The sequence below is a fragment of the Aspergillus multicolor genome (genome assembly GCF_047715735.1).
Source record: "Aspergillus multicolor strain CBS 133.54 unplaced genomic scaffold BDW74scaffold_14, whole genome shotgun sequence".
Taxonomy (NCBI): domain Eukaryota; kingdom Fungi; phylum Ascomycota; class Eurotiomycetes; order Eurotiales; family Aspergillaceae; genus Aspergillus; species Aspergillus multicolor.
The window spans coordinates 437,602-462,858 of NW_027395965.1; the positions used below are offsets into that span (position 1 = coordinate 437,602).

General features: G+C 49.0%; 8 protein-coding genes across 8 annotated transcripts; 5 read left to right on the forward strand and 3 right to left on the reverse strand.

Annotated features, from left to right (window-relative positions):
* Nucleotides 1–1,369: 1,369 nt before the first annotated feature.
* Nucleotides 1,370–1,795, forward strand: BDW74DRAFT_178738 (uncharacterized protein; the record flags this gene model as incomplete). Its single annotated transcript, XM_073729265.1, has 3 exons — nucleotides 1,370–1,610; nucleotides 1,664–1,705; nucleotides 1,761–1,795. 3 exons carry the CDS (start codon nucleotides 1,370–1,372, stop codon nucleotides 1,793–1,795), a joined length of 318 nt encoding a protein of 105 aa, XP_073583371.1.
* Nucleotides 1,796–2,532: 737 nt separating this feature from the next.
* On the reverse strand, nucleotides 2,533–3,311 carry BDW74DRAFT_178739 (FMN-dependent dehydrogenase-domain-containing protein; the record flags this gene model as incomplete). The annotated part of the gene is made up of 5 exons (XM_073729266.1): nucleotides 2,533–2,783; nucleotides 2,857–2,931; nucleotides 2,992–3,041; nucleotides 3,117–3,150; nucleotides 3,218–3,311. The coding sequence occupies 5 exons, from the start codon at nucleotides 3,309–3,311 to the stop codon at nucleotides 2,533–2,535; spliced, it is 504 nt and encodes a 167-aa protein (XP_073583372.1).
* A 2,139-nt stretch (nucleotides 3,312–5,450) lies between these two features.
* On the reverse strand, nucleotides 5,451–7,517 carry BDW74DRAFT_178740 (GIY-YIG nuclease family protein; the record flags this gene model as incomplete). Its single annotated transcript, XM_073729267.1, has 1 exon — nucleotides 5,451–7,517. One exon carries the CDS (start codon nucleotides 7,515–7,517, stop codon nucleotides 5,451–5,453), a length of 2,067 nt encoding a protein of 688 aa, XP_073583373.1.
* Nucleotides 7,518–9,412: 1,895 nt separating this feature from the next.
* BDW74DRAFT_168257 (zinc-binding alcohol dehydrogenase family protein) lies at nucleotides 9,413–10,894 on the forward strand (the record flags this gene model as incomplete). The annotated part of the gene is made up of 6 exons (XM_073726799.1): nucleotides 9,413–9,522; nucleotides 9,590–9,657; nucleotides 9,721–10,016; nucleotides 10,118–10,314; nucleotides 10,441–10,764; nucleotides 10,876–10,894. The coding sequence occupies 6 exons, from the start codon at nucleotides 9,413–9,415 to the stop codon at nucleotides 10,892–10,894; spliced, it is 1,014 nt and encodes a 337-aa protein (XP_073583374.1).
* A 1,025-nt stretch (nucleotides 10,895–11,919) lies between these two features.
* On the forward strand, nucleotides 11,920–13,313 carry BDW74DRAFT_178742 (cupredoxin domain-containing protein; the record flags this gene model as incomplete). The annotated part of the gene is made up of 2 exons (XM_073729268.1): nucleotides 11,920–12,264; nucleotides 12,537–13,313. 2 exons carry the CDS (start codon nucleotides 11,920–11,922, stop codon nucleotides 13,311–13,313), a joined length of 1,122 nt encoding a protein of 373 aa, XP_073583375.1.
* A 2,934-nt stretch (nucleotides 13,314–16,247) lies between these two features.
* On the forward strand, nucleotides 16,248–17,767 carry BDW74DRAFT_178743 (NAD(P)/FAD-dependent oxidoreductase; the record flags this gene model as incomplete). Its single annotated transcript, XM_073729269.1, has 2 exons — nucleotides 16,248–16,829; nucleotides 16,886–17,767. 2 exons carry the CDS (start codon nucleotides 16,248–16,250, stop codon nucleotides 17,765–17,767), a joined length of 1,464 nt encoding a protein of 487 aa, XP_073583376.1.
* Nucleotides 17,768–18,258: 491 nt separating this feature from the next.
* On the reverse strand, nucleotides 18,259–18,838 carry BDW74DRAFT_178744 (uncharacterized protein; the record flags this gene model as incomplete). The annotated part of the gene is made up of 2 exons (XM_073729270.1): nucleotides 18,259–18,658; nucleotides 18,750–18,838. The coding sequence occupies 2 exons, from the start codon at nucleotides 18,836–18,838 to the stop codon at nucleotides 18,259–18,261; spliced, it is 489 nt and encodes a 162-aa protein (XP_073583377.1).
* A 2,196-nt stretch (nucleotides 18,839–21,034) lies between these two features.
* On the forward strand, nucleotides 21,035–23,283 carry BDW74DRAFT_185549 (uncharacterized protein; the record flags this gene model as incomplete). Its single annotated transcript, XM_073731059.1, has 1 exon — nucleotides 21,035–23,283. The coding sequence occupies exon 1, from the start codon at nucleotides 21,727–21,729 to the stop codon at nucleotides 23,281–23,283; it is 1,557 nt and encodes a 518-aa protein (XP_073583378.1). The 5' UTR covers nucleotides 21,035–21,726.
* Nucleotides 23,284–25,257: the final 1,974 nt, after the last annotated feature.

Genomic DNA, 25,257 nt, shown 5'->3' on the forward strand with positions numbered 1-25,257 from the left:
AAAATTTTTATTTAATTACTTAATAAATACTTCTTAAGTACTTTACAAGTACTTTACAAGTACTTATTATTATATTAAGAATTATTTTATTACTTTATATACTTGCTTTTAACCTTTAAATAATATATATAAGTTTATTAATAGTAAAGGTATTAAAAGTAATAAAGTGGTAAGAAAAATATAAATATAAAGTTAATATAAAATCTAGGACACAGGCTATATTCCACCTGCCTTTTTGCCTAAGGCAGACTAGTGCGTTAATGCCAGCTTTTAGCGCGTTGAACCCAGCTGGTTTCTGAGGTTGGAGTCAAGGGTTCACGATGGCGTGCGATGCGACTCAAGGCTACCCTAGTCATGAGGTGGCCGTGAAATGCACATGGATGGTCAATGTGTCTTTATTCTAGAATTCCTTGCATTTAAGCCGCAACGTCCATCAGGCAGTACGTATTATACACCAATTAGGTGTTGCAGATCGTAGTTGGAGAGGTTACTCCTTAAGTTAAAATTAGTGATCACTGCTTGGTGTGACAGGCTAGCCCTAAATGAAGCTATTCGGAGAGACCCGCCACTAAGCCCCAGGAGGGAATTGGTGGCGTTTGCCCAGCCCTCGCCCTGCATGCTTAGCTACGTGCAAGCTCACCTCAGCATGACGCTGCACGCCCTTCAATCTCGATATATCTATCATTAGGCTATTATGCGGGGAGTGGTAGGGTTACTGGCCAATTGGACTTGCGAGGAGTGGTTTGATCCGTGAGACCGAGGCACTGAATTTGATCGGGCGTCATGCAACCATACACATTCTACCAACCCTAAGCCGCCTATGGATCGGCGCTTGATTTCCCTAGCAAACTATTGCTCCTCCACGGAGTGGGCCTACTAGGTATACGTGAAGGGCGGACGGGCCATAGTCGAACCTTCTAGCCCTAAATTGGATGAGTTCGCGCAGTTTGTCATACTCGCTTTGGATATTGTTGCATCTACCCTTGCAGATTGGGAAGTTAGCGCTGCAAGAACGACTACCACGTGCCCCATTCAGCCGCTGATGCCTCGATCAATAATCGCAAAGGGTCAGCTGGATGGTGTTGTGGGGGGGAATCCATGGGACAGAGTATGCATGGTATAGCCTCGTCGCCGCACAGACTCGAGCTGAGGGATTCCCAGGGAATAGCGTCAAGCAGGGTTGCATCTAGGCGCCAGCTAGGACACGGTGACAGGGCAACCATCCAGATGAAATAGCGTGAGGAAAAGGTATAAAAGCCCCCTCATCCCCATCCCTCGATCCATTCTTCATCTCTCACCACAACAATACCTCAATCCTCAATCCAGCCCAGCCCAACAATCCCAACACTGCCAAATTAGACTCATCAAAATGCACTTCACCAAGCTCACCGCCCTCCTCCTCTCAGCCGTGGCCTCCGTCTCCGCCACAAACTTCCACAACGACTTCGGCCACAACGGCTGGGTGCAGGACTCCACCGGCACCGAGGTGTATCTCGCCAACGGCGCCTCCGTCAACATCGGCGGCGGCTGGGCGTTCTTCTGGGTTGATGCGGCGGTTTGCCCGGGTAAGGCGAACTCTGTTACGTATGGCTGGCCTGCGAACTATGGTGGTAAGTGCATTTATTTTCCCCTATGGGTGGCTAAGCTAATGCTTGCGTGTCAGACGTTTACATCCGCAGTGACGGACGCCTTTATGAAGCTGGTGGTGAGTCTCATATCTAATAAGGTGTTTGACGGACTGATTCTGACTAGCTGGATAGGAAGCCAGATTTCTAGCGGGGCTAAGGTCTGCTAGACGCCTCACAACTGGGTTATGATAGGATACGAGGGATTGGGGCATAGCAGGTGCTCAAGTCCAGTACGTATGGCGAATACCGGTGTTGTACTTCGAAGGAGGAAGCGGTCTATGGTATGGGTGTACTAAATCAATGTCAATGCAAGATAGACGCTTCTACTATCCAATTCTTGGGATCCTTGCTCAATTCCAAACCATGTGATCAGAATCCGTCAGATGATGTACACCCAGCTACTACACGAAGTTTGTTTGAGTAGACCTTAGTATTATAACACGTCAACAGGTTTTTGAAGTCCTACAATTGTATCAAGAAACCATGTCGCTCGCTTGCATGATCACACCTAAGAACTTGATAGCAATTTAGGTATATTGAATCCATTCCGCCGCGTCATTTCCAACACCATGGGCACCTCAGGGGCTCAGATATAAGTACCTGGCATGCCTTGAGCTTCGACAGTACACCCTTACTTTCTAAAACCGCAAGATAATTCTTATTGATTTCTTTCACCATCTTGCATCTGTGAAACCCAATCAGCAAGACCTGTCCATAATCACTCTCGTAAGGGCAAAGTAAGTAACCTAGCTAGCCAACGCCATCGCAAACCGAAACTCCTCCTGCAACAACCTCACCACAAGCTCAAACCCCCTTAGCCCCATTATACTAGACCTCCATGGTCAGCACAACCATCCCAAAAGCGTCTCCCCCTATCCAAAGTCTAGTAGTTGAAAGCTCACAGCTAGTCCCCAGATTGGCACCCTCCCCGCAAAGCGAAAGTCAGCCCCCAGGGCCAGCGCCTTGAAGATATCGGTGCCGCGACGGATGCCCCCATCACAGCGATGGTGATCTTGCCCTTGGCGATGGGCGCGCATTCGCGGAGGGCGTCGAGGGTTGCGGGGACGCCGTCGAGCTGCCGCTCGCCGTGGTTGGAGATTAGGATGCCGTTGATGCCGTGCTGGATTGCGAGAGTTACGGCTTCGGGGGCGTAGACTGTGTCCAGTTAATATAATTAGTGGGTTGTGGTATGTTTTGGGGGAATGGAGGAAAGGTTCTTGGTGCGTACCTCCCTTTAGCCAGATGTCCAGCGACGTAACGCTTCGGATCCAGGATATTGCGGTGGCCCAGTCGAGGTTGTCCTCTGCATGTTATGGTCCTCAAGTTAGATACATCGCGCAGAATCCGGGGACGTACTTTGTACCGGCTGTAGGCGGCTTCGTTGTCTTGGACGCTGTAAGGGCGTTGTTAGGGCTATTTTTGTTAATACCCTAGCTACCTAAGTATGTCGCGGGCGGGTAGGGTAGGTATGAAGAGGCAAAGGGGTACCTGATCAAATCCATTGCGCCTTCGTTGAAGAACTCTGCAATCTCTCATTAGGAACATGACCAGATTGTTTAAAGTCCTTTCAAGGTTCTTGGACTTGTTACCTCGGTGTGCCCTTGGGAGCTTCGCCGACGCCTTTGCACGGAGATCCGCGATGGAGAAGATCTCCGCATCCAAGCTTTGTCCACAATTGGCCATGATGACGTCGGGTTTGAAATCAAAAGCGGAGTAATCACTTTGCATCCATTGACTCTGGAATTTCTACCCGTTGTATATGACAGCCCGATTGATAACGGCATGTGGGGGAACTGGCTCCTGGGCCCCAGTGACTCGGCCCAGCGCCGAGTCAGTTGGAATGGATAAAGTTATATCTAACCCACCACCACGCGTCCTGCTACTATCAGCTCCGAAATCTCTTTGTGACTGTGACATCAATTGAATGATGGCCTCATCCGATCTCGTTCGGATTATTTCTGCCCCATACATGGCACAATAAGCCCAAACGAGAGTGCCAACCGCCAACTAATATGACCGTAGTAATATGACCCTACTTGGCAGTTTCCTAACCTGACTCCAGTGCTCATGCTAATAGGACACGCACTCGCCCGAATAGAAGAGGAAGTGTCCAACAAGAATAATAGACATACACGCGGCAGACTAATACGTAATAATGAATAAAAGATTCTCTAGATATGTGAAGAATTATTTTACTAACCCACGGAGACAAGGCTTGGGATTATAGTGTAGATAACTAACCAGGCGAAGCGCGGGACGCGCACGAAGAATAGGAGGAGTTAGAAGTTTAGTAAGATAGAGTATATTAACACAGCGAGGCTTCCTAGTAGCAAGAAGAATAGGGGGACTAAGATAATTTACCAAAGCCGCTATCTGGTTTCTTGCATAGCATTCAGAACGTCGCTAATATTACAGGTTACGTAGCGCTCCAACCATGATAGGATTGAGGGCGTCACGGCGCTAATTATAGGGCGCGGCAGCATGATGGGGACGGTTAGGAGGAAGAGGCCCAGTTATATATAGGTTCAGATTCGGATTATAAATACCATGGGTGTGTAGGTAGATACTGCAGCGGCCATACCCTACTCTTGTTAGCCCAGCGTCTTTATTGCTTATATTCCAGGAAGAATGAGGTTTGTACAGCCTAAGGTATAATGAACCTAGCAGTGACGCCGCTAAAAGAGAGGACTATAGTAGTACCTAGTGGCTTTATGGGTGCCTGTTAAGAAGACTTACTCCCTCTATTGTAGCAATAATGAATACAACAAATATAAATAGCCAGCAGTAGCGCTTGTACTAGTAAGGAAACTTATACCCGCTTAATAATATAACCATACCATAGATGCCAATTACCATGATACTGGCTGTGTTCTTAATGCTGCCATTAGACATGGCAGCGAGGGTAGAACCAGCCAGCACAGATAAAACAACACCAAATCCCGCAATAGTACACAGATTAAGGGGATGATAATAGACACCAGCTAGTACCTAATCACTGTTAGTATCCGCTTCAAAAAATCTACATAGGAAGACACTTACCTAAATATAAACAAGGCATGAAGTATCTACTATAGCCCTGTCCAGGATCCAAACATACTAAAATACGCAAGTAAGACCGTACGCAGCATGTTAAAGAACAATATAACCAGCAATTTATCGCGCAGACTTATACCCATCACCAACCTTCCCACCACGCTGGTAATGATTCTACTCTTAGTCAGAATATACAGCAATAAGTGAGTACTAAACGTAAATCAAACAAAGAAAATATTAATAAAGTAACTATCCACCCACTCTTTGATTAGAACAGGAGTGATACCGCGCAGCTTGATGCCCTAGTTCGTGATTCTCGAGAGCTATTGTCTGGGACGCGATGAATTTGCTCTGCGCTTCAGCAGCGGCGTTGTCTTCTGGGGGGTGCTCAGCGTGCATTGTGACAGGTTCTATAAAGGGCAAATTCAAGTCTTAGTATGATGTCTGGGGAACTGTACGATCCCGTTCGGCCCACAGCGGGCTCCGCCGGGAAAACCCCGCCGAATCCCTGCGCGCTGTTTCCCGCCCGTTAACAGGAACCATCAAGACGTTGTCTAAGAAATCGGTGTCTGGCACGTTAGGGCAGTCGTGATGGTGGATCATTGAGCAAATTGGATAAAGTTCATCGTGATAATATACTATAGGGAAATGCTAAGTTCTGGGAGGGTCACGCGATATATATTTCCCATCTCATACCTCAAGGCGCTCCTAACCCAAGAACCTGGTGCGCTTTCTTCCCTCCAGTCCTCTCGGAATGGCGAGATTAGGGGCGGGTTGCGCTAGTAAAGACTACGTCGTGGACAGCGTACAGACTTCCCGGATATCCCCAACACGATACACGTCGAGAACCCACGTTGAGCCCCCTGGTATCCGCCTATAGGGCAGTTTCTGCATCCAAGCTAGCCACTTCCGCACTACTAGCAGCGCAAGCAACTCGTTTACTTCAAACCACTCCTTATGTGTCCTACCACAACGGGTTCCTGGACAACCAAGCTCTTTTCTCCGATACTCCGCCAGCTCGGCGTGTATTAACCGCTCAACGCGTGTAACATGCGGGACAGGAAGTAGATCATCATCAGATCGTGGAAAGTAGCTAGTTAATTCTCGCCCACATTGCTTCTCCCAGCTCTGAAGCCGTGCCGCGTGGTCCGTTGAATAGCCGATTTTGCAGTACCCAAACTTGCCCTGGCACTGGTAGATGTAGATGTGGCCAGCGGTATTGACATCTTTAGCGGTGAGTGGTGACACGATGATTCTTTCTAATTCCTCCGATACAGGGGGGCGTGGTTTGTCTGGAGGATGGTACTGGATGAAGTTTGGGAGCGCAGTTTTGAACCGCGTTTCCAATGGTGGTATTACTGCCGCGACGGAGGGGGTGGCATCTGGCGTTGGTGCTTCGCTGGGGTTAGAGGCTTCCCTTGCTGCCGCCAGCCAGTGTTCAAGAGTTACGACACGGTCACTGGAGTCATCTGATAGGTCATTCGGTCTCAATGTCGTGAGTGATCTCGCCGCCTCCTTTTGGTGTATCCCGCAAAGGAGTAACGAGAACAGGGTCTGAGCCGTTTCGTACAGCGACGATACCTCAGACGCTGCAACGTTGAGCTGACGGAGAGCAAATCCAACATCGACATTTTTGGCCTTTTTACTGCACCGACCGCCTCGCTGGATATCAGCAACGCATCGCAGCCCGTCCTCGACAAGCCTGTCCTTTACATGAGGTGGTATAAGTTTCTTCAACTTCTTTATAAGTCTTGGATCTTCTTTACCAATTCGAGGCGGCTCTGGCCCGCTGACCGTTGCGCTGGAAGCATTTTCCTCATTATCTTCCCCGGTCAACGGCACTGCGGATTGAGGAATTGATGCATGGAAAGCGTCAATTGATACTGTCGTCGCGGACCAGGCTGTGCCCGTGCTTTTAGCACGAGTTTTCCCCCTGAATGTCTGACCGCCGTGTAGAAAGTTGATTTTGGGTACGGCATTGAAAGAGCATCGTCGATTGGAGACACCGGCGGTGCTAAACTGGGAGCCAATAAATAGAGGCAGTGATGAAGACTCATCTTTGTCTGTGCTAATGGCAGGCTCCTCAGTGGTGCCGTCCTCATTGGAGGCACTGTGGGAGGTCGTATGCGCTGGTTCATGCACGATTTCCCCTCCCTCAACGGGCTCGCGAACGATGAATACTGGAGTAGTTTCGCGGATTGTTGTCCTTGCTGTGTCTTCCAATACTTGTTGGAACTTAGGGAATGCCGATTGTTCCTCATTTTCTGCCAGAGCTGCCCTGTCGTTGAAGTTGTAGTCGTCCTTCGTAGTAGAGGGGCCGGCAACATACTGAAGATCAATATTGCCTCCCTTATCAACGGGTTCGCTAACTATAATATTTGACGTCGTGACACGAATCCTCCTCCCCGTTATCTCCGCCGCTACGATTTGCGAGCTAAGGATAGGTGGTCCCTTTGCAACTGTGGCGAGTGGCTGTTCGTTGCCGATATACTCATTGTCGAGGGTAATGCTTGCGGTATTGGCCCGGCTTACACCATTGTCGCATTCTTCAGTGACATCACCGACAATGATGCTCGGAGACGTATCACCAATAGCCAAGGACGCTGTGCCTTCCACCATTATCTGAGAACTTGATAGAGACATCAATCTCTCGCTGGTGTCACGATCCTTTCTTGAAGAACTATCCCACCCATAGTCGGTTAGATCGGTGAGGATGGACTCATTCGGACTGAACACAGATGGCGCCTCGTCCACAGGAGACGCGGAAGGCGTGGACGGCGGAGAGAGGGAATCCTGGAGCGACCGGTCGCAACGCTGACCGCGGAAGGGAGTTTGCGGTGCTTCGGGCACTGCCATTACCTTGACATTAAAAGTAAACCAAATCGCCAAAGTTTGTGGAAGTGAAAAAGTGCAGAGGGTAGTTCGAGCGCAGATGAGGGCAGGTGATGAGGGGACTTGGGAACACTCCGGCCTGGCGATACAGTAGTCTTATCAACAGCGGACATCGCGTTCCAGTCAGCATTCCAAATCAGCTTAGGAACCAGCCGGTCATCCGCTTCCTTGCATGAAGCGAAACACCCATGGATGCGCCGGTCCTCTGACCCCTGTCCGTTCGTGATCCTGGGCGCTTGCGCGCGAGCAGGTCTGAGGGTGGTCCTGGTCCCCGCCCATCCCTCGAACTCAACGACGAAGCACGTTAGAAAAACGGGCAAAGACAGATAATGACACATACTAATGGACAGCGCATCTGAAACTTAAGTCCAGATACAGTGCTTACTTATTTAACACCTAAACCCACCTGCCGCCCAAACTACATCTACACTAATATTTACTTGTAAAATTTAATTACCTAAACCCCCCTAATTTAACTCTAGTAGAAGACATAATAAAATATCTTAAGGTCTTAAATAAATATATATATATATATAAATATTGCTAGAAATTTGGCGTAAAGCGCTTAGCGTTATTTGAATATTTTAAAGCAATACAGGGTTTAAAAAATAATATAAAAATTGGTTATATTTTAATGTCTAGTAATTAGGGGTGCTTGTGAACTCTATTAATAAATAAGCTAATAAAAACTTATTTTATATAGATACTATAATTAAGAATTTTACTAGGAAAATTACTCAAAAATGCTAGGAAATAACTAGCTTTTACGCTAGCTTAATAAATATAAATATAAATGTCAGGGAACGCGGCCAGCGCGGGCTGATGTCAACTAATGGATTTGTTACGGAAATACGGTGTGACTGACTGTCACGTTAGGAACCAGAGTCACGGATGTTCTAATCTAATTATAGCAGATGCTATAATACTAAGATAAAAGGGGACTATGGTTATATTAGTTAATATAAGGCTATAAAGCGGGTGCTTTAACAGGATATAATAAAATTATATTAAGTACTTTATAAAAATTTAATTTAATTATATATTTAAAGGACTATTTTTATAGTATTAAATAATATTAATTATTAATTACTATCTTTAAAAACTAAGCTATCTTACCTTCTAGTTTTTATTTAGTTTTTTATATAAGCTCTTTAACCTTAAGACTTGTACCTTCTACTCTTGCGCACAGAATATCCTTAAATCCCACTGATTTAAGATGGATTGGCAGGCTTTATCTAACAGCAGTTGGTAAGTAGTAAGTAATATAGGCTTTTTTAATAATAAGATTATTTAAAAAGATAAGTTTAATTACAGCATTTATATAAGGTTAGCTAATATTTTAATGCTTACATGAGCGTTTATGGCTCCTGGCTTAGCATCACGTGCAGAGGGTAATACTCACCTGAGCCAAAAAAACGCTCAGGTGAGCTATACCCACGTATTGAACCCAAAGCACATACCACTAGTTCCATGAATAAGGCATTAATAATAGATAATATAGTATCCTTTACTGAACAATAGAATAAACCATAATAGCGGTCAGCAATAATCAAACAGATCATTTGTTCATACGAACTGGATGGTGGTACAACATACATAGGATCCATCTACCATACCTTACTCCGTATGATACCTCGGCATCAAGGTGATGCCAGAGATGCAGACGTGCGATAACATCTCAAATAATCATATATCATATATCATCCCACTAATCACTTCAAGCCTCGGCCCAGAATCAGGCCAGCCTAGTTTGTCCTTATATACATAAAAGGATCAGAAAACTCCTCATCTATCCGGTTGCGAGAAACATTACGACTACCACATTATACCGTACCTAGTCCTACCACACCTACCTAAAGATGGCAACAATAAAAGCAATCGGCGTTGCCCAGTACGGCTCCATTGACAACCTGGAGTCCCGCGACGTCCCGCGACCAAGCAGCCCGACAGGACACGATATCCTCGTACAGTGAGTGTCGTATCCATCCAGTATACCTAGACGATGCCAATCCCTAATACAACACGAATATGTCCAGAGTCAAAGCCATGACCGTGAACCCCATCGACACAAAAGTCCGCAACGGGACATACGACGACGCCCCAGGTAAGCACCACCCACCCACCAAGTCCCAACAACCCCATGCTAATCATGCTGCTGGAAGAAAAGACTACTACAACCACGTCTCCCACGCCTTCCATATCATCGGCTTCGACGGCTCCGGGACAGTCCTCGAGACCGGGCCCAACGCTACCTCCTTCAAGCCCGGCAACGAGGTCTTCTTCGTGTGCTCCACGACGCGCCAGGGCAGCGCGGCGGAGTACGTGCTTGTTAATTCGCGCGGGTGCGCGAGGAAGCCGGCGGCGCTGGATCACGCAGAGGCCGCGAGCATCGGGCTGACGTTCGGCACGGCGTACCAGTCGCTGCTGGAGAGGTTGGAGATCAGGAAGGGTGAGGATGTGGAAGTTTTGATTATAGGTTCTTTGTCCCTGGGTGTCGTCTCTTGCCTGCCTATGCTAGCCCTATTCTATACCATAATAATGTGGCTCACATTTTGTCTGCCTAGATCAACGGAGGCGGAGGCGTCGGAAGCGCCGCGATCCAGATCGCAAGAAACGTCCTGCAGCTCCCCGTCGTGATCGCCACCGCATCTCGGCCTGAGACTATCGAGTCGTGCAGACGCATGGGCGCCACCCATGTCGTAAACCACAGGGAGGACCTCGAGGCCCAGATCAAGGCCCTGGATCTGGATGTCCTGATTAAGTACGTACGCTCTGCTGTCCTCAAGCTTCTGCATTCTCTTCTTCCTTCCTTATATATGCGACCTATCATAGTATACCACCCTACCATATATATAAAGCTAACCACTCTGCTCTGGTATTCCTACAGATACGCGTACGTCGTCGCCCGCACCGAACAATACATCGAGGCCCTCGGCAACATCATCGCCCCCTTCGGCAAAGTGTGTTCGATCGTGCAGGCGAAGTTCGACTTCTACGGCAGCGCCTTTATGTCCAAGTCGCTGACATTCTCGTGGGACTGGCTCGGCTCGTCTGCGTACCATGCCATGAATCTAGACGGGTTTCACCGCGTCTTTGAGGCTCTGGCCTGTCTTGTGGAGGAGGGGAAGCTCGTGCCGAACCTCACGAGACGACTCAGGCTGGATCTTGCGGGGCTGAGGGAGGCGCATCGGTTGATTGAGGGGGGAAGACGGTGGGGAAGCTTGCGTTGGGTGTTGATGAGGCTGGTGAGGGGGCGCCGTTCATGTAGAGTTGGCGTGCACCGCGGCTGTTAGAGGCATTTGCAGAGTATCCATATTATCAGATGTACTATCCAAACATGACTTCTTCACACCGGGTGAAGTAAGAAAATATAAGAGGCCTTGTGGACTAACGGAATCTTCGAATTACGACCCCGATCCCATTGGTGCCCATTACCTGGATTGCAGCTAGCTTGGCCCTATGCATACTACCCTGTCTACCTTACCCTGTCTACATTGTCGCTCGGGCTACAGGGTACTGTCGATAATACTGGCAAGAAAGTACATCCATACCTACCATAGTACCTGAGGCTAGTGGTCTTGCTCTCAGGGCAACAGCTTTGAAGCAAGAACCTCCCAAGGCACCCTATTGCGTCTGCTCATGGCGCTCTGTTTGTCATCGACCTATCAATGGCAAGGAGTATTAACATGACAGCGAGGCTCGGCCTGGGCGGGAAAATTTATGTGGAATCCCGGCCTCTTACTGCATCGCGACCAATTATACTATAGTATGTACCATGTCTTAGGTCGGTATGTTAACTGCAGGTGCAGGCAGCTCCGAGATCTAGCGGGCGAAAATTGAATTTTCAACACAAAGACCACGATAAAGGCCAGACCAGGATAGATCGTCCCTGGCCTGGCTTGATCAGGTCGGTCGGCGCAGCAAGGTTGGGTGCATGGCAGTCCTTTCTGGGGAAGAGAGCAGGTCATGCCCACATCCACGTCAGACCAGAGTCGCAGTCTGGGGGGCGTACAATTGATGAACTGGGGGCACCCTGGGCCGGATACCATACCAACCTACCATAACCAGCAGGAGGTGAGGCTACGCCGCCACAGCATCAGCTGGATTAGGCCCTGGCCAGTCGTGCGCACGTTTCAACCTGCTGGGTCTTGCGCACTTGGGGGTTTGTTACACAGTGTGAACGTCATCCACCGTCGCTGGCTTGGACTCCCTTTGATTTGTCCTTATCCCAGTGGCATCTGCAATATCTCACTGAGGTTATATGAATCCAGAAGGTCTTATACCGATAGCCCCACCCCCTTCCTCCTCAAGCCGTTGGCATCAGGCAAATTGCAGATTCCATCGGAGTTCCCATACCAGAGGCAAAATGTCATCAAACCAGACATCAACACCAGAGCCAACAACTATTTCAAACCCAGATTCGTTAACATCGACGATCTCCCCCGCTGTCGATACTCACACTATCAAGGTTGGTCCTAAGGAGGACCCGCACGGTTACTGGCCGCACACCCTTGAAGCCGACGTAGGCGACCTCGTGGTCTTTGAGTTCTATCCCCGCAACCACTCTGTCGTCCAGGCAGACTGGAAAGCGCCATGTGTGCCTGCGGGCGGAGACTACTTCTACTCGGGGATTAAAAATGAGTTTAACGAGGTGAACGGGCAGGTGGTCGGGAGGCTGCCGACGTGGAACATAACGGTTGAGACAAACGAAGTATGTGCTGCTGTATCTTGAAATATGGTAGTGGATGCGCTCTGTGCTAAACTTGATTCTCAATCATATAGCCGATTTTCTTCTACTGTACGGCGATAGATTCATGCAGGGTGAATGGCATGGTGGGCGTTATCAACCCTGTACGTATGGTACCCGCCCCAGTCTTCCTTACCTTACCTACATAAGGTACCTACAAGGATCGGTAACGTTTCTCTATCACATCATCCTTCAAACCTCAAGTTCTCTCCTAACCTGCTCTCCTGAAACACCAGAACGAGACAATGACCTGGGAGTCCCAATACGCCGCTGCCCTTGACGCGCCATACATGCTCGTCCCAGGCCAATCGGTGCCTGCGGAAGGCGAAAACACCAACGTGAATCCAGCCACAAGCACAAACCCATATATAACCTCCTCAACCTCCTCAACCGCAAGTCCGGAAACGTCCTCCCACTCCTCTTCCTCAAGCCTTTCCGCAGGCGCGATAGCCGGTATAGCGATCGGATGCGTCGTCTTCGTGGCCATCCTCTGCGTGCTCCTCTTTACTCTGGGCCGCAATCAGGTGTATAAGAGGTGGATTTCGGCATCCGAGCCCGGCGGCGGGAGCATGAACGCAGTCAGGACCGCGAAGTGGGCGCTGTCCACGTCCGTGCGGGGGTCTGGGTCTGGAGGGGGGAGAAGCGATGCGGGCGCCGGGGGTGTGGGTAGAGGCGGCGGTGATCTTGGCCCAACACCTGGCGCTGAGCTGGAACCTAGTGCTGTTCATCCGTGGTCCGGGTCTGGGCTTGAAAATAGTGGGCTGGGTATTGGCTCGCATTTGCAGGATCACAGCTCAAGCTTACGGCAGAGCACGGCCATTTCGAGTATTAGAGGTGCAGGTGGCGGGTATGAGTCCGCGGGTGGGGTTGGACCGGCGCAAGAGTTTGGATCTGAACCTGGACCTGGACTGTCGCCGCCGTTATCAGGGTCACAGGTAATAGAGCAATGTCCTGACCCTAGTCGCATGCGAGAGGGGACGTCGGAGTTGGAGGGCAGCCGTTTCGACCGATAATGCTTCTTATATCGGTGCTTGGGGTGCAAGCGACCTCGGGAGTCCAGTTAGTACCAAGGTAGTTTTGCATTTTTCAGCTCGTGGCACGCCGAGCCAGTTTCTAATACCCAACTGGTGGTTGATGTTATTATTATTGTTGCTGTGAGGCCTTATAACCCATTCCGGGGTTATTTTATATTTCTAAGACTTCTGTCTAGCCTACAGAACACTACCATAATACTAATGGTAGGTATAAACTGGTTCACGGTTATCTTGTCGTAAGTTACTAGGGTACATATTCATGCCACTCGATATATATTTAAAAACCCTAGGTAGCCTTTGATGTTGGCGCAACGCCCTTATAGCTAGGTAACTCTTGAGCTGACTAGGGCTGGTACCATACCAAGCTAACAAGTAAAAAAGTATATTAATAAAAAATGTTAAAATCTAAGGAGCACAAGGTGCGCATGTACCCTGCCTTGATTACCCTTATTCAATAATACATCCTTACCAAGGTTAGCCTTATTTAACTTATGTTAATACCTTTTATAAAATATTTACTTATATCAAAATCTTCACTTTTAGTAATAATGACTACCGCATGTTCTATAAATAAATGTAAAACCTTTCAATTGAATACCGTGTCAGTCATTGGCACGGGTGATTAGGCTAGGTAGGGAAAGTGCGACTTCAGATGGGTCCTTTATCTGGTTGGTATTATCTGGGTCTCCGGCCGGTCCCTTTTCTAGGCATGCTCATGGTTGAGAAGAGGATTATAGCCTTAAACAACTTTGTGAAGCGAGATCTTAGCTGTCGAGATTCTGTAACAATATTGCATTGGCAGGGACTAGCTTTATGCATAGTTAAAGGGAGAGCGCCTCCAAACAGGGGACATTAAGCTCTTGAGCGACCAAATCGCGTGCTCTGGTCTCTTTCATACTTAAGCCACACATAATGGGTAATTACATGTAAATCCTAACTACCTTATTATATTCTTTATACCTCGGCTTTTTACTTCCTGCGTGCTTGATGGTGTAGTAGCAGGTGCTCGCCTACTACCATACCATAGAATAAGAACGGTACTATAATAGTCTTGCAGGTGGCGCTCGTAGTTTTTTGCTCGGTAGGCAGGTCCTACCTAACCTTGTCTACAGCATTTTCCTAAAAGTCACCCTGCTATAAACAAGCCCAAACCCAACCTTTACCACATTCTCCGCACTCCCACTCCCCGGCCTCGCCGTAATAACCGCCACATCGCAGGCCTCTCCCCTTGCCTTAGCCAGCCTCCTCCATAGTAACACTGTCTGCACGCCTTTTCCCTGATATACAGGCAGCGTGCTATCCAGATACAGCTCTGCGACGCGGCCAAGCAGTGTAAATAAAAATACTAGGGCCGCGGTACCTGCTACCTCTTTGTTAATCCTTGCAATGTAGAGGCTTGTGTTGGCGCGGTGGGTTGCTGCTTGTGCCAGGGCTGAAAGGAGGGTCGGGGAGCGGCCGCCGGCCTGGAAGCCGGAGACGGAGGAGGTGGTGAACAGCCAGCATAGTATACTTATCTTATTAATATTTATACTATTCCTATTTACCCATAGCAACCCATCGGGCTTGCTCTTTTACTATGAATATTAAGGCGTGCTTAATAGCCAGTCTCCAGTCCCTAAGGCATACTTTTAATATGCCTGCTATTGCTTGTCTATCTGGCTTGGCCAGCCTTGCTTGTTAAGAAAATTATTGATAAGATCCTCTGTGATTATCAGCAAAGGCCTCGTAAAGATGGTCGCCCTTACCTTTTCTTGACCCTGTACTACAAATCACAAAGTCTAACACCTCTTTCTAAATTCTTTTCTCCATTTTGCGCAAAGCTCGAGTGTGCTCGAGGATTTCAATCATGTTCTGGCTAGTAGGTGTTAATAAAAGTAGATGGAATATTGGGAGACAACCCACGCGTTGTTAGCCGCCAGGGCCAGCTGTAATATGCTCTTAATGTTCGTAATCTCCTGGACCCTTTTATTTACTTCTCCTTGCTTAAGCGGCCACAATAGGTAACCATTTAGTCTAAAAGATTTACCAAGCTTTAAACTTGCCTTTAAGTCCTGCAGCTAGGCTAAGAATTAATAAAGACTGTCGCCAGTATTAATTATATTTAACAAGGGCAGAGCAGCGCCCTTATCAGTGTTAGTAATCTTAATTAGCTATTATGTAATATTTCTAACACTGGTTACCTTGTCCAGAATCCTTAAGATATCCCGGGGTGCATCGCGAACACGAGCGCGGTAGTCGCAGCACACTAAAACAAGCTTACTGCAGACTTGGGCGATGGTGATCAGCGTGCCCACTAGGCCGATTGGTTCAACCATCGCGGCTTGCGTAGAAGGTGGATGTACTTGTAAGAAGAGAGCTTTTCACGTTGGGAACAGAAAATAAGTTGTAATGAAGGGGGTCGGAGAGGGGGTGCCGGTTTATCTAAATATGAGGGGCTCGCTTGCAGCTGGGGGAACGGGGCTGGACAAGTTACCGTGTAAAAAATCCGCTAGACATACCGGTTGATAGCAATTTTGGAAGTGCTATGCTCCGAGTATCTGTTCGGGCTATCTACTCCAACCAAACAGAAGACAAAAAAAACCAATCTTTGAATCCCAAGTCGGCTACATCGCCGCCAGCTTCCGCCGCAACCTTGGTATCTGGGGTATCTGGAAAGCCGGGAATCGCCGTTATAGATGAGCTGCGTAGGCACCATGCGGCTGCTAAGCTTGCGATAATGCAAGTGCCATATGCCGGTGATACCATTAGGTACTATGGTACCTTTCGTCTGCTACCCCTCCGTGGATCCAGAACAGCCACATCATTCCCCTGATAAGCATCAGCCATACATACCCCTTGCCCAGATACATCTTCCCTTCATCACCCGACCCATTAAACCTACCTCACTGGAAGTCCATTATGACCAAGCCCACAATGTCCGCCTCCAAGCTCGAAATTGCCTCCCTCATCACCCGCGACCCGGGCCTTCCCCGCTCTTCTCCAACAACCTCGTACTGGCAAACCCCGCCCCATCATCTCTCCAACATCCGAAGCCCCTCGCTACCACACACCACCAACATTGCAATCATCGGCTCCGGCATCACCGGAGCAAGCGTCACAAAAGCCATCCTGGAAAATGACCCCAAGGCAAAGGTTACTATCTTCGAAGCCCGTACTCTGTGCTCAGGCGCTACCGGTCGGAATGGCGGGCAGTTGGCAATCAATGCCGCTGAGCGGTATCTAGTGTTGAAAGAGAAGTTTGGCAAGGAGATGGCTGGGAAGATCGTGCGATTCCATCTTAAGACCCTAGGAGCCGTTAGAGAGGTTGCGGCGCAGTTCCAGGGCCAGGGTCCGGATCCAGAGGTCAAAGAGGTTGTTAAGATCAGGGCGTTTCCATTCGACAAGGAGGACGGTGATGTATTTACCAACGTCTGCGCTGGGTTCAAGGAATTAGAGACGGATCATCCTGATCTCATGGGCATGTATAAGGTGCTGTCTGAACGAGAGTGTAGGGAGGTATGGCCACAGACCCCAGGCCTCATTGTCATCGGCTTGGCTAACGTGAGTACCAGGAATACGGAATCCACCACGCCATTGGGGCAATTGTGCATCCAGCCGGCACGGTCTGGCCGTATCGAGTCGTGACGAATCTTTTTGATGCGCTGCTTGTCGAATACCCTGACCGTCTGACAATCGAGACCAACACGCCGGTCATGCAGGTAACCTACGACCCCGATGCTGACGCAGGGCATCCGTATATCTTCCACACTTCCCGCGGTACTGTCCGCGCCGCTCAAGTCGCGCACTGTACAAACGGGTACACAGGGCACCTCCTCCCGCGCCTGCGTGGCATCTTATACCCTTTGAAGGGGACGATGACCGTTCAAGAAGCCCGTACACCATTCAATTCTTCAACCAAGCCCTCGGCTTCCTGGGCAATCCACTACAAACCAACCCGGGACGGAAAGACAGGCACGTACGCAGACGGTCTAATCTACGGCATGCAGAGCCCCAGCACCGGGACATACCTCTTCGGCGGCGAGAAGTCGCCCCTTGATTCTCAACTTTCCGCAGATGATACGGACGCTGCACATTCGCAGACTACGGTGCAGTTCCTGCGGGAGTCTCTTGCGAACCTTTTTGGTCAACAGGAGACCGAATATCACGTCATCACGTCGTGGTCCGGCATAATGGGGTTCTCTGCTGATACTCTGCCCCTCGTCGGTCGACTCCCGGAGGACCTTAGCGGGCGTGCTGGGAACGGTGAGTGGATAGCAGCCGCATATAATGGGTACGGAATGCCCGCTGCCTGGCTTGTCGGCGAGACCTTGGGGTTAATGATGGTGGGGAATGAGAGGAGAGAAGATCTGCCCGAGGCGTACTTGCTTACGGAAGACAGGGTGAGGGAGAGGTTAACTCTTGCCAGAAGCTTGGAGAGACTCAATGTGATCTGAGGTCTTACCTGATTGTAGTATGCCCAGCAAGGGTTATCAAGTGGATGAATTCACACTTCACGTTCACACTTATACCCGTGGTGATAAAACGTTCAGGCCCTAACTCACAGAACTTACATAACGCACCTGCCAAACTACTGGTTCCTAACCAATGCGTCTCGTCAACAGTAAAGCAGGCCTTGATCGTGTTCACTGTACCTAGATAGTACCTAAGTATGCTAGTTGTATAAAACATTGGTTTATATGGGGCACGATTATCGTAGTCGGTTGGAGAAGGTGGAGAGCTTGAAATGCAGGAGTTGGAGAGCCCCAAGTTCCCCGGATTAAAGGAAATTATAGGTTGATGAACGATGTACTAACAACAACATAGCTACAAGGTGAATGGACTGGGAGCTTCCGACTGGCTATGGCCCAGCGAGTTTACTCCGTGCAAGTCTCATTCTCGGGGCACGATATTAATCAGACATCGAGAGCAGCTCTAGATGGGTAGATTAGGCCGCCCTACCTCGAAACAACCCCGGCACCCTCACAAAGAAAGCATCCGCAACCCAATCCGAAACCCATCCCACAGGCTCAAAAACCGCACACCCATGCGCCAACCACCTCTCCACTGCCCCCAAAAACCGAAACTCCTTTCCATGCAGCACATCGGCCTTCTGCCCCTGGAGCGTCCCACCCTCCGCCGCATCCAACGGCCGCTGCACCGTCCGCCTGCACCGAGAAATCGCCAACCGCTCGCCGAATTCCAGACCGCAGAGCCAGAAGCTCGATGCTCCGATGTATAGGCCAAAGCTCTTCAGCGCTGCGAGTGTCACAGTCTCAGGCGATATCCAGAGCAGAAAGCCGGCGGTTACTGTGAGGTATATTGTGCTGAGTTCGGGGCTGAGTGTACTGGATGTATGGAGTCAGTTTTGCCCTGTGAATGATTGGAGTTGCACAGCATGATATGATAATGCTGCAAGATGGCAGAACTAAGTAAGACTTCGCCCTCGCAGCCCCCTGATCCTCCAGCGCCTGCAGTTTCGATCTCGTGGCCACGAGGTCTTCCTTGAATTGTTCCTTGCTGATCATGGCGCATATGACCGCGGTGTAGGTCTCACTCGGGGCCGGTGGGTTGCGTCTCAATATATTTGCTTTGAGGTAGGGTCAGTATCTTCGGTCAAATACCGCGATGTCAGGGTGGGAAAGAAGTGCTTACTATTGCTCGACACTAAGGCGCTGCCAACGGCCTGTTTGAGAACCTGCCTGATGTTCTTGAGATATGAGGCCAGGTTGCGGCCGGCTGAGACCCTGCTGGCCTCGAACTGGCTGCAGATGTCGGCATTTCCGGAGTTCTCGGCCGGCGTTGCTCGAGGTCTTCCTCGTGAGCGGCTAGAGATGGTCGGTCTAGGACTGCATGGCTCTTGGGTCCACAATAACTGGCGCATGCTCTCTGTCTTTGGCAAGTGGACTCCCTTATTGAAGGCGAAGTTGAGAGAACAAAACTACCGGTGATGACAAAACTTGGATAAGCTGAAGATTCATGACGGGCCAATTATTCCCGAGATGCTGGAACTGCGTTCCGAAGCTTCACGGGAGGTGTCTCCGGCCGACGACACTATCCATCCTTACATCTACTCTGTATGGTGGATATGGTCCGCAATAATCCTCCACATTATACAAGGCAAACGACGCGTAAACATCGCATTTCCCGAAGGAAGGGAGGGGGAGGAGACTATTTTTCTTCTAATAGCAGGATGTGTCGTCTATTCCGACACGACGGAAACATAAACGAAAGAGTCTCAAGGACCTTAAGTACTAGGTACCTACCGTCGTGCCATACCACAGATAAGGGAGGCCAACAGACACCCAGATATACCATTCAAATCTGGGCATGTTGTTCATGGCCGGACACGAAACGACGGAAAAGTTCATTGGTCCGGTTACGCACCTTCCATGTATTTTCAGACATCCCTCGAGTCATGCTGCGAAACCGCCCCGTGTCCACGACTTACACACTAAGCCAGTCCCAGCCATCTGGGTCACGGACGTATGAGGATTGAAGCCCGAGCGCCGGGGCACGACAACCAAAGACATTCGGTCAAACTTTTAGCTGCATAGCAAATCCGTTGGTACCACTATCTGTCATTCTCGCTGCATGGGAAAGAAGTGTCGGGCAGTTCCGGCGCTGAGAGAGACTGGACCGGCGATATGGGAGACGGCGGGGGTCAGCAAGGTTATCGATCCGGCGTACAAGCTAGATCGTGGCGGTGAGCTGACACCGCTTCTTTTCTTTTCTTCTGGCTATTGCTATTGTTGTTGTCGTTTCTTTTCTTTCTTTTTTTTTCTTTCCCTCAGATTCGTGCCCTCCGGGGTTGGATTTTCGGCTGATTGGTTTTGCTTTGTTGGCGTCGTGTCGGGTCGTGTTGGGTCGTAAGCTGCGGGAGCATTGTCTCGACTCGTATTAATACATCTTGCTCTCACTGGCCAATAGGCTGCAGATGTTTAGGAAGAGGTCGTAGCCGTAAGTATTCCATCGTCAGCACGATGCTGCTGTCACACTCAGTGAATAAGATCTCGGCGTAGATGTTACGCTTCGGTATGCTTGGCGGTCTTCCAAATGGACTTGACAATGGACATGGAACATTGAACGTTGCGGTAGCTAGTCCTGAATGTATCATTCACGTAGGTAAGGCAAAGCCGATGGATTCGATCGGTAACATTAATGATCCTGGTGGCGTTGACTGGGGTGTTAAAGGTGCGCTGGCGTGCAGATGGTACGGACCCTCTGGAATTGGGCCGGACAGATTCGATGGCTGGGTTGATATTTTTGGATTCTGCAGCTGCACCTCCTGCTCGTTCCAAATGATCGCAGTGTACCGTGCATGCGTATCGATTCGGTGGCCACTGTCTTGGACAGGCGTGCTAAGACGTTTCAAGGAGACCAGGATCAAAGAAACCCCAATTGGCTGAAAAGCAGATCAAATGCAATCTTCCCAACATCCCGGGCCCACGGTAAAACTCAATCTGAGTCACGGCCAGATCGGTGGCTACGAGCGTGCAACCTGGTGAAACCGGAGATGACATCGCCGGCGCCATGCCAAGAGAGATTTCTCAGCTGTTTAGTCCAATGAGATTGCAAGATGGGCTGCAAGGTCCTGGTTATATAGGGTGGCTTGGGCCTCGTGGTTCGTGGTACAGACAACCTCGGGATTTGCTTCAAGATCTATGATCCATGCACCGGCCCTCTTCCGGGAAACCAATCCCTGCCAGATCTGGTTGCAAGCTGCACATCATTCCTTGATACGTCGCATCGTACCTCTGCTTGCTGATGAGATCCATCCCCGGCCCTGTCCGCTTCCAGGCAATTGGTGAAAGGCCAGTAATACCAAGGGGCCGGTCGGTGTCGGCTACATGGCAGCCTGATTGGCTTTTATCGGGATGGAATTTCGCGAAAGGCTCCTTTAAAGGAGTCAAAGCCGAGCCCTAGAGCCCACTGAATGATCGGTCTTGCCGATTCGTAGCAGAGTCTTCGCACATAATCCCACAGAAGATCATATTCGCGTTTTGATCAATCGAAATGCAAGCATCCGGGCGCTGGGCACCGAATTTTCAGCGAGCTTCGCAAAAAAGCAACGTCTGCTTTTTATTTCCAGACGTCTGCATACCATTGTTCCCTAGCGCTGGGAGTAAACATGGTCCAGTCAGCATCAGATGTCTAGGGCCACCGCCAATATTGGGAGGCGGTGGCTCACATGGAGAGATGCCAGCCAAATTGAAGCCAATGCATCATCCATGCAGGCGCCACGGATACGAGCATATAATGGTCTCTTCCCAGCCCTACGACGCAGTTGGAATCCTAGCCAGTCGTCATCATCCCGCCAGGTAGACAGAGAAAGTTTTTCCTATCGCTTACCCACGAAATCCAATGACAAAAACACCGTCGCAGCAAATCCATTCAAATCATCCCGTCATCCAAAATGTCCATGCGCAACGGCGCCAGCACCATTCTCGCCTACGACGTAATCGTTGTCGGCGGCGGCAACGCAGCTCTGGTGTCCGCGCTCTCAGCGCACTCGGCCGGAGCGCGCGTTGCAATCTTTGAAGCGGCGCCGGAGCCCGAGAACGGCGGGAACAGCCGTTATAGCTCGGGCATCTTTCGCATTCCGCACGGTGGACTTTATGAGGTGCAGATGCTGCTAAGCCAAGATGCCCTCGTAGATCTGTCGTATTGCCGCATGGCGCCGTATCCAGCGGACCGGTACAAAGCCGACATTGAGCGCACGAGTAGCGGCCATTGCGATGCGGCTCAGGTCTCTGTGGTGTTGAAGCATGCGTTTGAGACTGTTCGTTGGATGAAGGATGAGCTCGGTGTGTCCTGGCAGCTGCCGCTGGGCAGATTGTTTGATCGGGAGAAGGTCATTGCTATGGAGGGCGTTGTGGATTTGCCGCCCTGGGACACGGTCATGGCGGTTGGTGAGGGCACGGGGCTGATGGAGTGCCTCTGGAATGCAGTCAAGCAAAGACCGGATATTGCAGTTTTCCATGAGTCGCCGGTCTCTGGGCTTATTACCGACAGGGACACAATTTTCGGCGCGACGGTTCGTCGGCGCCACTCCACGTTGCGGGTCTACGGGGAGGTCATTCTTGCCTGCGGGAGGTTCGAGGCCTCGACCCGATTGCGTCGACAATTCCTCGGCGAAGGGTGGGATCTCGTTGCGCTGCGAGGAAGCCGGTTCAACACGGGGACGATGCTGGAGGCGGCTGTTTCTGCGGGAGCGGGTACGATTGGGAACTTCGGAGGGTGCCACGCAACGCTGCAGGATCTACACGCGCCAAAGGTGCTGAATCCCAGTGAAGCAGACGAAATGAGCCGGTACAGCTTCCCGTACTCGGTCATGGTCAATGCAAAGGGGCGGCGGTTCTTGGACGAAGGTGAGAACGTGTTCAGCCTGACGTATGCGAAGGCCGCGGCGGCGATTGTCAAACAGCCGCATGCAATGGCGTTTCAAGTCTTTGACCAGCAGACACTGCATCTGGTCGAGCCGCGGTACGCTACTGCAAAGCCGGTCCAGGCCGATACGCTGGAGGAGCTCGCAGGTAGGCTAGGCATTGATGAAAAGGCTTTCGCAGCAACGATAAAGCGATACAACAAGGCTTGCCCCAAAGATGCAGCTCAACGCTTTCTTGCGTTTGCCTGCGACGGCGTGTCTACGGGCAGGACCCTGGACATTCCCAAGAGCAACTGGGCGTTGCCAATCGAGAAACCGCCCTTCGTGGCGTACGGCGTCACCTGCGGCATCACGCTCACTTATGGAGGACTGAAGGTCGACGATGGAGCTCGGGTACTCAATAACGAAGGTCTTGTTATGCCGGGGCTTTATGCGGTTGGGGACATTGCTGGCGGGTTTTTTGCCTTCAACTACCTCGGGGGCTGGGGCCTGACCAAGGGAGCAGTATTTGGGAGACTAGCCGGCAAAAGCGCAGCGGACAGAGCGATCTTTCATCGAGCTGGCGAAGAAGAAGACTGGTGTTGAACTCTTCGTTGGCTTTGATGGCTTCACTTGTTTTCCAAGGCGAAACTGGGCTTCCCTGGACATCTGGGCCCGGGTGGTCTTTCCTCATTTGCCTATTCAACCAACGTACTCAGCATCCTTTCCAACAATCAGCAACTAGGGTTTCAAGTAAGATGGACTCGGTACATTCTGATAAGATATAATCTTTATACTCCTGTAAACTCAATGGAAGGCAAGCAGCTTTTAGTGGATGGCAGTGGAGATCGTGAATAGGGGGGCGAAGAATGGAGTCATCGGGGGCCGGAGATGATCCTATCGAAGCCCGCCGACTGCCGGAGAAAGGAGCTTCCTTGCCAGGCCTGTCAGCTTACGCTATACCTATCTAGGCGAGGGGTAATTGCTCGGCTTTTTGTGGTTAACCCTGTTGAAAAAGACTACCTACGGAGTACCCAGTTAGGTGTAAAGCCATAATGCCCCCTAGCCATCTCGCTGCAACATCATAAACATTGACACGCAACTAGCGTAACACTGAACATCTATTCAGTCTATTGGCACCTGATTGACAATGAAGAGACCACTGAAGGCCGGGGTGGCCGCAAGGGAGGGGCAAGTGTTGCTTCCCTAGGTAGATGGTATCTGAACAGGGCGCACTAAGCCCAACAAGGACTAACCCTCTCTACACAGTTTGTACCGTGCTTACTCATCTGACGCCCAAACTCACTTGGCGCCCAAATTATACCCACACCAACATTTGCTTGTAGATTTTAATCCCTTATAACTTGACCAATTTTATTTTAATAAATCAGGTAATAGAATATCTTAGTTCCTTAAAGCAAGGAGAATCTTTTTTATATACCAAAGTTACTTAAAACTTTAGTATAGACCGTGTTACTTTATCCAGATATTTTAAAGGTATTTAGGGCATAAAAATAGACTAATATAAAAACTTATTATTACTTAACACTTAGTAATTAAAAGTTCTTATTAATTATATTAATTAACAGGCCAGCAAAGGTTTATTTTGCATATATAATATAGTTAAAAACTTTGCAGGTAAGATTACTTAAAAAGAGCCAGGAACTTACTAGGTTTCGCGTTAGCTTAATAAATATAAAGATAAACTTATAAGCGCCTATACAACTAGGATTAATTTTTTAAGAAAAAAGGCTAATTTAGTATATAAATACTTTTTATACTTTAACTGCTTAAGGCGTAAAATTAATAAATATAATATCCTAGCTAAAAATACTTATAACATGGACAAGAAAGGATTCCTTATTAAAATAATCTTAAAAAATAAGAGAATCTTCTCCAGAAAGGCCTATCTTAAAAAAGGCCTTAAGTAATATCTCTAGGATAGAAATTAAGAGTAAATAACCACTATTATATATATCTTGGCTAATAAAAAAAGGCTGCCTCCAGGCCTTATATACTAGTTAGCTATAAGTAAATTATAAGATACCTGGCTTTAAGACTTTAATCCTAAGGCTTATAAGTATTATTTTACCTCTTTTATATTAGGCTGGATAGATAATAATATAGGAATGGCATGGGTTTATAATATTTTTAATAAGTAAATAAGGGATTAAGCAAGAAGGCGTTAAAGGCTTCTTCTTTTAAATAGCCATAAATCTTATATCACAATATACTTTCTGGATTACTACAAAGTAAATCAAATACTGGTGGCTATATATCCGCCTTATTTAACGCATTCGCTGCAGCCTTTGGATATTAGGATCTTCTCTCCTCTTGCCAGGGTGTATAATAATAAACTAGATATATTCTTATATTCCTGCCAAGGCCTTAATATAATTATAAAGTAAGACTTTTTTAGGCTGTTTTAAAAGGCCTGGAGCAAGGCCTTAAGTATAAAAAATATAAAGAGTTTATAAAAATTAACTAGCTTATTCCCCTGGGATCCCAAGGCAGTACTAAAGTAATTTAGGAAGAATATAAATAAAACTCCTAAATTTACTAAGTTAGCAAGGCAAGTAC